The following is an 11021-nucleotide window of genomic DNA, read 5'->3' on the forward strand; positions in this document are numbered from 1 at the left end:
CGCATTGGGCGGAACATAGCTCATGGCCTGGTGAAAGAGGACTGGAGAGGACACGTTATGCAGATGGTAGTCCATGGAACAGGTGTGAGCTTGCTGATCGGACCATTCTGATTCGGGGAAAGAGGTGCTGATCCAACGCGGTGTCCGGGGGCTGGCTGAGTCAGCAGGACACAAGAACTGAGGAGGAAAGTTTCGGAAGACTTGGTTAAATAATGTCAATTTGAACATGGGCTTTCAACTTTCAACATAGCAACGAGTGTCCACGTTAAAGTAAGTCTAATTAATGTAACGACCGTTGCAATGAACTATCAAAAATATGCAAGATTGAACCCCTACCGCAAGTCTTATTTGTACATTATACTCTAAGTCCCATGCACAAAAATCCCACCCGGAGGCTTAGGTGTAGGAGCAAGCAGCCTTAAAAGATGGGTTAAGCTTCTACGAATCTACTCTGAGTGAACACACATGATAGATATTGGTGTAAAAAATTGTCGACTTACTTTCTCATATTTAGTTCTGAGAAGCATTTGAACATGGGCTTTCAACTTTCAACATAGCAATGAGTGCCCACGTTAAAGTAAGTCTAATTAATGTAACGACCGTTGCAATGAACTATCAAAAATATGCAAGATTGTACCCCTACCGCAAGTCCTATTTGTACATTATACTCTAAGTCCCATGCACAAAAATCCCACCCGGAGGCTTAGGTGTAGGGGCAAGTAGCTTTAAAAGATGGGTTAGGCTTCTACGAATCTACTCTGAGTGAACACACATGATAGATATTGGAGTAAAAAATTGTCGACTTACTTTCTCATATTTAGTTCTGAGAAGCTTCGCCGCCGTTGCCAAGTAGGGAGAATGGAACGCGAACCCCAAACTGTCCACTTCTTTGGCGAACACTCCGCCTTCCTTCAGTTCCTCCGCAAACCTTCGCACTTCCTCCCGAGGTCCCGATATTGTCACGCTTTCGTTCGAGTTGTGACAGGCAGCCACGATCCCGTTTGGCAACTTCCGGTTGATTTCGTCCCAACCCATGCCGACCGCGACCATGGCGCCCCTGACGGGTTTGGCCTCAACTAGAACGCAACCTCTGTAGTAGGCTGCCAGGATGGTTTCTTCCAGGGTAAAGCCACCGTCTGCGTACGAGCAGGAGAGTTCTCCGATAGAGTGACCCACTATACCGTCGGGTTCCACACCAAGGGTTTTCAAAACGTTGACTAGACCGATCTGAAATAGAAGAGGAGCGTTGGATCAGAGTCAATTGAAAGTTTATCGATTCATGGAAGTTGGAAGTCTTTCGATTGAGATCATTCAAAACAAAATAATTTTTATAATGCCAGCCACTCACTATCAGGTAGACCTGAAAGACCTACCTTTTCAGCCGTACCTGTCAGGTCTACCTGATAATATGTGTGCTCATCAGGTGTGAGGTAGACCTGATCAGGTTTACGGGTTCCGTATAATCCAATAATATTTCCCACACTTACAAACTACTCCAATCATTTCAACTATTTAGTCCCGCTTGCTGATAATACATCTAATGTTCTCATGGAAGAACTGTTTAATACGACTGCATTTAGAAGAGCTGCTCACTCGGGAAATACTACATTCCATTCCGTTGAACCTATTGAATTAGCTTTGAGTAATGATATCATGGCCTCTGTCAAAGGATGGATTGAAATTCTCATCAACAGTGTTTCATCTCGTTACAAAGTTTTGTTCTACAATGGTCAATTGGACATTATTGCTGCATACCCTTTCACAGTGAATTTCTTGAAAACGCTCAAATGGACTGGAGAAGAAGCCTACAAAACTGCTCCCCGTTCATTTCGGTATTACCAGAATAGATTAGCAGGATATGTGAAGCGTGTGGAGAACTTGAACGAAGTATTGGTACTCAATGCAGAACACAAGGTGCCTATATCTCAACCCGAGGGGGCATTTGATTTGATCACCAAGTTCACTCGTAATGCACTTTGACCTTTCAAACCACAAGATTGATTTTACACTTTATACAGTCCGAAGAATGTAACCAACTTTACCTAATAGGTTATTGTTTGGAAATAAAAGCACTTACCTAGGTATTTACCAATTAAATTGATCGCAAACCAAACTTTTTTACCATCTGGACCCCATTTTGCCATCATTTCAACAACTTGGGCCAGCCGCTCACTATCAGGTAGACCTGACATGTATATGTACACCTGATCTGCCTGTCAAGTCTACCTGATAGTGAGTAACTGACCTTTTGCATCAAAAGTTACCTGATCGAGAAGCTGTTCCACACATTGTTTAGTTCTGCCCGCTGCTATCATCAGTCTTGGTATTTTGGAAACCACTGTGCTGCTGATACCAGATGATGGACGAGGTGCATACTTTTTGAGAAGGACATGGGCATTAGTACCACCCACACCGAATGAATTGATGGCGATATAATCTCCCACGAGGGGTTGAACCCGGTTGACCACCTGTAAAAATTGAAGAAGGGCATGAAATACATATTGGGATCCACCTCAAATTGTGATCCAAAATTGATAAAATTTGAGAATATTCTGCCTACAGAAAGGTATTGAGGTACAGCTACCACTAGCTGTTATCAGGCTGGTTTGACACAGATTCTTGAAGACCATGAGACCAAATTAGCAACTTTTATAGCTCGAAAGTAGACCTGTGTCCACACATAGTCGACGGCCGTCAAGTCGACCATCGATCGATGTCGACTGGAACCGTACACTGCCTCGACAATACAGATTCACCTCGTCGATCAACGACCGTCGACTATGTGTAAGCACAGCTTCAGAGTTCAAAAGAGACGGTGAAAACCATATCTTTGACCATTGCATTTGTTTCTGTGAAGACCTTACCTTTAGCTTCCCTTCCATCAGCCCTGATATATTCGGGTTGGGCGTCCGATAGTTAATGTTGGGTGGAAGTAGTCCAGTTTCAAATGTGAACGTAGCCTTTGCAATGCTGACCAGACCACTGGTGGGCTCAGTGTGACCACAGTTGGACTTGACTGAGCCAATAAGAAGCGGCGAAGACCGGTTTTGACAGAAGATCTCGGTGATTGCGTTCGTTTCTTGAACGTCTCCAACCTGGTGACAGACAAAACAAAAGCTTTGATATATCGATCGGGGTATCTAGGGAGGAAGTCATAGCTGTCGATTCTGTCAATGCGGTGCGGTGGTGCAATGGGTAAAGGTGTTAACAGAATGGCCTTACCTGCCCCTGGAAAGCAGTGAAGACGAACATGACCCGACTATGAAACCTGTTCTGGTTTTTAAGCAAACTCTAACAAAACCGTCTCTTCTCGTACCCTAAGGCCAGCCACTCACTATCAGGTAGACCTGGGAGATTCGTTTCTTGAACGTCTCCAACCTGGTGACAGACAAAACAAAAGCTTTGATATATCGATCGGGGGATCTAGGGAGGAAGTCATAGCTTTCGATTCTGTCAGTGCGGTGGTGCAATGGGTAAAGGTGTTAACAGAATGGCCTTACCTGCCCCTGGAAAGCAGTAAAGACGAACATGACACCTGTTCTGGTTTTTAAGCAAACTCTAACAAAACCGTCTCTTCTCGTACCCTAAGGCCAGCCACTCACTATCAGGTAGACCTGAGAGGTACACCTGATCAGGTCCGCCTGTCAGATCTAGGTACCTGATAGTGAGTGGCTGGTCTAACAAAACCGTCAGATATTGGACACTTCTTACACCGGTTCATGGTAATCCCTAATACTAATTCCTGGTTATCACTTACACTGGTTCCTGTCCCATGGGCCTCCACGTATCCCACATCAGCAGGATCCACTCCACACCTCTCATACACTTCCCGCATCAGTTCTGCCTGTCTCACAGATGATGGGTAGGTCTGACCTTGTTTCTTATGGCCGTCTGTGTTAGTGGCCGTTCCCATGATGTGACAATAGATACGACGACTGGAGGAGTCTCGTGTGATGAAGATGACAACGGCCGCTTCACTTCGCACGTAGCCGTTTGCTGAAATAAGGAGAAAAGCCTTTTGTAGTGGTACTTTCGTAGATTCGTATAAGCTTAATTCATCCCTTGGGTAGAGGCCCCTACACCTAAGCCTCAGAGTGGGCTTTTTGTATATGGATATGGACTATGGAGTTTAGTGGTACCTTAGAAAGGTCTTTCGACGGATGGTCTTCCATACTGATTTTTCGACAAATCGTTGTGTTTAAAACAAAAGCTTTGATATATCGATCGGGGGATCTAGGGAGGAAGTCATAGCTGTCGATTCTGTCAATGCGGTGCGGTGGTGCAATGGGTAAAGGTGTTAACAGAATGGCCTTACCTGCCCCTGGAAAGCAGTGAAGACGAACATGACCCGACTATGAAACCTGTTCTGGTTTTTAAGCAAACTCTAACAAAACCGTCTCTTCTCGTACCCTAAGGCCAGCCACTCACTATCAGGTAGACCTGGGAGGTACTTAGGTTCACCTGATCAGGTCCGCCTGTCAGATCTAGGTACCTGATAGTGAGTGGTTGGTCTAACAAAACCGTCAGATATTGGACACTTCTTACACCGGTTCATGGTAATCCCTAATACTGATTCCTGGTTATCACTTACACTGGTTCCTGTCCCATGGGCCTCCACGTATCCCACATCAGCAGGATCCACTCCACACCTCTCATACACTTCCCGCATCAGTTCTGCCTGTCTCACAGATGATGGGTAGGTCTGACCTTGTTTCTTATGGCCGTCTGTGTTAGTGGCCGTTCCCATGATGTGACAATAGATACGACGACTGGAGGAGTCTCGTGTGATGAAGATGACAACGGCCGCTTCACTTCGCACGTAGCCGTTTGCTGAAATAAGGAGAAAAGCCTTTTGTACGATGTGACAATAGATACGACGGCTGGAGGAGTCTCGTGTGATGAAGATGACAACGGCCGCTTCACTTCGCACGTAGCCGTTTGCTGAAATAAGGAGAAAAGCCTTTTGTAGTGGTACTTTCGTAGATTCGTATAAGCTTAATTCATCCCTTGGGTAGAGGCCCCTACACCTAAGCCTCAGAGTGGGCTTTTTGTATATGGATATGGACTATGGAGTTTAGTGGTACCTTAGAAAGGTCTTTCGACGGATGGTCTTCCATACTGATTTTTCGACAAATCGTTGTGTTTATACGCGATAAATATGCAAATTTTATTCGTTTAAAAATTAGAACATGACCTTTGTTGCTTGGAGTGCAAATAAATAAATAAGACCTGAAACTTGCGTACATATCGAATACACACGCAACGATCTATCAAGAGACCAGGTTGGAAGGTCATCAAGTCAGCGAAAAAACTCTAGAAGCATTCTATAATCTGTATTGGATCCAGCTCTTTCAATTCATACCTTGGGGCAGTGGCCCCTACACCTAAGCCTCAGAGTGGGCTTTTTGTGTATGGACTATGGAGTTTAGTGGTACCTTAGAAAAGGTCTTCCGACGGACGGTCTTCGATACTGATTTTTCGACAAATCGTTGTGCTTATACGCGATAAATATGACCTTTGTTGCTTGGAGTGCAAATAAATAAATAAGACCTGAAACTTTCGTACATATCGAATACACACGCAATGATCTATCAAGAGACGTTATGCTTATACGCGATAAATTATGCAAATTTTATTCGTTTAAAAATTAGAAAACGCATGACCTTTGTTGCTTGGAGTGCAAATAAATAAATAAGACCTGAAACTTTCGTACATATCGAATACACACGCAATGATCTATCAAGAGACCAGGTTGGAAGGTCATCAAGTCAGCGAAAAAACTCTAGAAGCATTCTATAATCTGTATTGGATCCAGCTCTTTTGACTTAAACGTTATATTGGTAGTTATTAGGAAACATTAAAAGGAATAAAGGAAGAACGGGCTCTAGTCTTGATTTTAAATCATTTTCTCAGAGTGTGAGAAAATGTGAAAAAAATCCTCCAAAAACCATTATTTCTGGTTTTTTGGCTTTTTGGTTTTCTGGACAAAATTTGCACCACCACTTTCGTGTTCCTGATGGTAAAAGGACCTTTAATTTGTTAAATAGGTCCCAGGTTTGGATAAGTCCTTCTATGGGAAAAGACAGACAGACACCGAAGCGAATACAATAGTCCGTCCACTATACCTTTTATTATTACTATTGTAATTTAATAAAGGAAGGACGGACTATTAAATAGGTCCCAGGTTTGGATAAGTCCTTCTATGGGAAAAGACAGACAGACACCGAAGCGGATACAATAGTCCGTCCACTATACCTTTTATTATTACTATTGTAATTTAATAAAGGAAGGACGGACTAAAAATGGCTTCATAAACCTATAAAAAATAGAAAAAAATATAATTTATGTCTAGGTACCTTCCTACATAGAAAAAAAATATACGGTGGGTAGGTACGTCTAGGTTTTATTCAATATGCAAATATGACCAAAGCCTAAAATAGTGAGCTGATGTTGATAATAATAGTATAATGCCAAATAAGAAATGTACAAATTAGTAGGCATTATAAGGTGTCCCAATTAGCAAATAAACTACCTGGTGGCAAATGACTGGTGATTTACAATAGAATTACATAATAATAGTATAATGCCAAATAATAAATGTACAAATTAGTAGGCATTATAAGGTGTCCCAATTAGCAAATAAACTACCTGGTGGCAAATGACTGGTGATTTACAATAGAATTTATTCTTATCCAAACCTACCTAATTGATTCATTTACTTCTACAGTGGAACCTGTCTAATTGGTTTCCCTTTCATTCAGGTTTCCTAATTTCATGAAGGGGCCACAATTTTTCTTCCCGTTTATCCAGGTTACAATCTATCAGTATCTAATATTATTTGACAACTAGGAAGTTCTAAAGATAAGTAGGTGTCTGTTACCTGATAGCTAATACGTGAACGTGTAGGTATAATATTTACCCCCACAAAAACACAAATGTGAAAAAAAAAAAAAAAAAAAAAAAGGCCAAGTTCCTATCCAAAAATTATTTACTTGTTCAGTGGAACCTGTCTAATTGGTTTCCCTTTCATTCAGGTTTCCCAATTTCAGTTATGTATAAATGAAGGGGCCACAATTTTTCTTCCCGTTTATCCAGGTTACAATCTATCAGTATCTAATATTATTTGTCAACTAGGAAGTTCTAAAGATAAGTAGGTGTCTGTTACCTGATAGCTAATACGTGAACGTGTAGGTATAATATTTATTATAAATATCATCCTATCCAAAAATGTCGTCCTATAAAAGTGGTGAGATCAGAAAATTAGGGCCAAGTCTGCATTCCCAGTTTTTCGTGTCTGCTGAAAATGCTGAATCTCAATTCCTTCAACCTTCTCTCAATTTCAACTTGGCTATGTTTTTCCTTAGGGGTTTCACGTTCAATTATTTATTTATTCAAATCACCGGCCTCCTGATCAGAAGTCCATGAAACTTCCTGATCATCACTGAGGTTGATCACTTGGATTTGCCTGATATGGAGCAATAGATGAGAAGATGAGACCAGACTAAACTTGTCACTAGACTAAACAATCCTCATTAGAAAACCGGAAAATGGTCGAAATTATGTGTTGAAAAAAAAAGAGAAAAAATGCTTTCATTTCATTGTTTCATCCTTTTGTACACCTTCTTACCTGAGAAATTGAAAGCGTAGGAAAGTCTGTTAGCCAACATGGCCCGAGTTGACCCAATAGTCTCGTAGCCGGTCAACTTTTCCGGATTGCCCTCAGCGAAATCGTTGGCTTCCGTGGTCATCAGGCCAATGTAGACACCTGTCCGCGTACCTCGGAGCTCCTCAGGGTTAAAGCCTGAAAATGGAAGGAATTTTTTAGGGCTTTATTTTAAGGACAGGTTTCCCTTGAAAATGTCTACGAAGTAGATGAAACTTCGAGTCGGGATAGTACCTAAGACAAGTATCCATCACTAAACATAACACAAGTAAAATAGTATTTAAACGGCAGGCTTCTCACTCACTTCCACCTAAGCTCTGATTTTCCCTATTTAAGCTCTAATAGTTCTGCTTTTGAACTTTGAAGCAATTTAATGAAGGTGAGCACCGCAGTTCGGGATTCGATACCCTTAGTAATTTATTAGGTATTATTATACCTGGCAGTCCTTGCAGGTACTTCATTGTTTTATGTCGCTGTTGGGCTTCGAATCAGGCATTTGCCTCAGTTATGATTCCAACGCCTTAGTAACCGAGTAATCAACGTTCCTTTCAACTTAGATAGAAATAAGCCTTTAAAAAATCGTAGCTCTTTGAACTATACAGCAAGGCGCGGCGCAGCGTTTTGAAAATTTCGAAGTTTGGTAAAGGACCTTCTATTTTTCTAACAGATTGACAAATTGTCATCGAAGTTTTCCAGCTAGATTTACGTAACCGACTGATTGCAACTAGAAGTGTCTAGGTTTAAGAAGTTTCCAGGAATTGACGGCTTTATAAGTTTTTTTTTTTATTCCCAATTTAGAAGAGAAGTTTTTTATTCGGGAGATTTCCTGGTTGCAGTTTTAGATAGGTACACCAACAGCAATTAAGAAAATTTTGGTAACACAGATTTCTTCGAAGATGTTTCCGACGCACAGAGATCTTTAGGTTCCTTCTTCTTTACCTCGAACTTTTATAGCAAACCTGTTGAGAGAGCAATGATTGTTCCTTTCAACTTAGATAGAAATAAGCCTTTAAAAAATCGTAGCTCTTTGAACTACACAGCAAGGCGCGGAGCAGCGTTTTGAAAATTTCGAAGTTTGGTAAAGGACCGTCTATTTTTCTAACAGATTGACAAATTGTCATCGAAGTTTTCCAGCTAGATTTACGTAACCGACTGATTGCAACTAGAAGTGTCTAGGCAGTCTAAGTCTAAGTACATGTTGATAGCTATTTTTTGGTAAATATCTAATTATCTATGTATTAGATATTGTCTATCACGGACTAAAATGATATACCTGCTTATACATACATATATTAAAATTTAAAGTAGTTCTAACCTACCTATGTACTTATGTGATAAAAATTTATCAAGTTAAAAGTGATAAAAATTTACCAGGAACACAAAAGTGGTGGTGCAAATTTCGTCCAGAAAACCAAAAAAAAAAAAAAAAAAAAAAAAAAAAAAAAAAAAAAAAAAAAAAAAAAACTGGTTTTTGGGGGTTTTTTTTTTTACATTTTTTCACACAAATGAGCACGCCGAGAAAGGCCAACAAATGGATAGGGGACTTGAACTAAATAAATAAATAAATAAAATATTCATTCCATTTCTTATAGTCCTCAATCTATTTAAATAAACATTTACTTTTGTCTGCACATTATATAGTTTTGTCTGTAAATTGGGGGGAAAAAAATCAATGCAATCTGCAACTAGAAACTAGAAAAGACGTTAACCCCGATCTTAATAAATAAATAACTTACCAGGAGGCCATCTTCTGTTATCGTTTGAGATCATATCCACCCCATTGTAAAGGTTCCGCTTAAACTCATCACAGTCCGAACTTTCGGGAAATCGGCCCGAAATCCCGGAAATGACCACGGGACACGCCATGTTTGAAACTCGTACACGGGACGCTGCGCTGGTGTTTTTAAGAAGTTTCCAGGAATTGACGGCTTTATAAGTTTTTTTTTTTTATTCCCGGTTTAGAAGTTCCCAGAAGTTTTTTATTCGGGAGATTTCTTGGTTGCAGTTTTAGATAGGTACACCAACAGCAATTAAGAAAATTTTGGTGACACAGATTTCATCGAAGATGTTTCCGACGCACAGAGATCTTTAGGTTCCTTCTTCTTTACCTCGAACTTTTATAGCAAACCTGTTGAGAGAGCAATGATCGTTCCTTTCAACTTAGATAGAAATAAGCCTTTAAAAAATCGTAGCTCTTTGAACTATACAGCAAGGCGCGGCGCAGCGTTTTGAAAATTTCGAAGTTTGGTAAAGGACCGTCTATTTTTCCAACAGATTGACAAATTGTCATCGAAGTTTTCCAGCTAGATTTACGTAACCGACTGATTGCAACTAGAAGTGTCTAGGCAGTCTAAGTCTAAGTACATGTTGATAGCTATTTTTTTGGTAAATATCTAATTATCTATGTATTAGATATTGTCTATCACGGACTAAAATGATATACCTGCTTATACATACATATATTAAAATTTAAAGTAGTTCTAACCTATGTACTTATGTGATAAAAATTTATCAAGTTAAAAGTGATAAAAATTTACCAGGAACACGAAAGTGGAAACATTAAAAGGAATAAAGGAAGAACGGGCTCTAGTCTTGAGCCATTTTCTCAGAGTGTGAGAAAATGTGAAAAAAATCGTCCAAAAACCATTATTTCTGGTTTTTTGGCTTTTTGGTTTTCTGGGCAAAATTTGCACCACCACTTTCGTGTTCCTGGTAAAAAGACCTTTAATTTATTAAATAGGTCCCAGGTTTGGATAAGTCCTTCTATGGGAAAAGACAGAGAGACACCGAAGCGAATACAATAGTCCGTCCAGTATACCTTTTATTATTACTATTGTAATTTAATAAAGGAAGGACGGACTAAAAATAGCTTCATAAACCTATAAAAAATAGAAAAAAAAAAATATAATTTACGTCTAGGTACCTTCCTACATAGAAAAAAAAAATATATGCTGGGTAGGTACGTCTAGGTTTTATTCGATATGCAAATATGACCAAAGCCTAAAATAGTGAGCTGATGTTGATAATAATATGCCAAATAATAAATGTACAAATTAGTAGGCATTATAAGGTGTCCCAATCAGCAAATAAACTACCTGGTGGCAAATGACTGGTGATTTACAATAGAATTTATTCTTATCCAAACCTACCTAATTGATTCATTTACTTGTTCAGTGGAACCTGTCTAATTGGTTTCCCTTTCATTCAGGTTTCCCTATTTCAGTTATACCTAAATGAAGGGGCCACAATTTTTCTTCCTGTTTATCCAGGTTACAATCTATCAGTATCTAATATTATTTGTCAACTAGGAAGTTCTAAAGATAGTTGGTGTCTGTTACATTGACCATCGATCGACGGC

At 39.9% G+C, this 11021-nt stretch overlaps 1 protein-coding gene across 1 annotated transcript; it reads right to left on the reverse strand.

The window, feature by feature from the left end:
* Positions 1-10: 10 nt before the first annotated feature.
* LOC103521015 (fatty acid synthase-like) lies at positions 11-9961 on the reverse strand (the record flags this gene model as incomplete). Its single annotated transcript, XM_008486120.3, has 8 exons — positions 9400-9961; positions 7628-7801; positions 4546-4941; positions 3758-3996; positions 2865-3095; positions 2265-2468; positions 808-1227; positions 11-177 (listed from the first exon to the last, which is right to left on the reverse strand). Coding segments are annotated over exons 1-8 (1961 nt in total), but the record flags the coding sequence as incomplete, so codon positions are not given.
* Positions 9962-11021: the final 1060 nt, after the last annotated feature.

The sequence above is a fragment of the Diaphorina citri genome, unplaced genomic scaffold (genome assembly GCF_000475195.1).
Source record: "Diaphorina citri unplaced genomic scaffold, Diaci psyllid genome assembly version 1.1 scaffold4395, whole genome shotgun sequence".
Taxonomy (NCBI): domain Eukaryota; kingdom Metazoa; phylum Arthropoda; class Insecta; order Hemiptera; family Psyllidae; genus Diaphorina; species Diaphorina citri.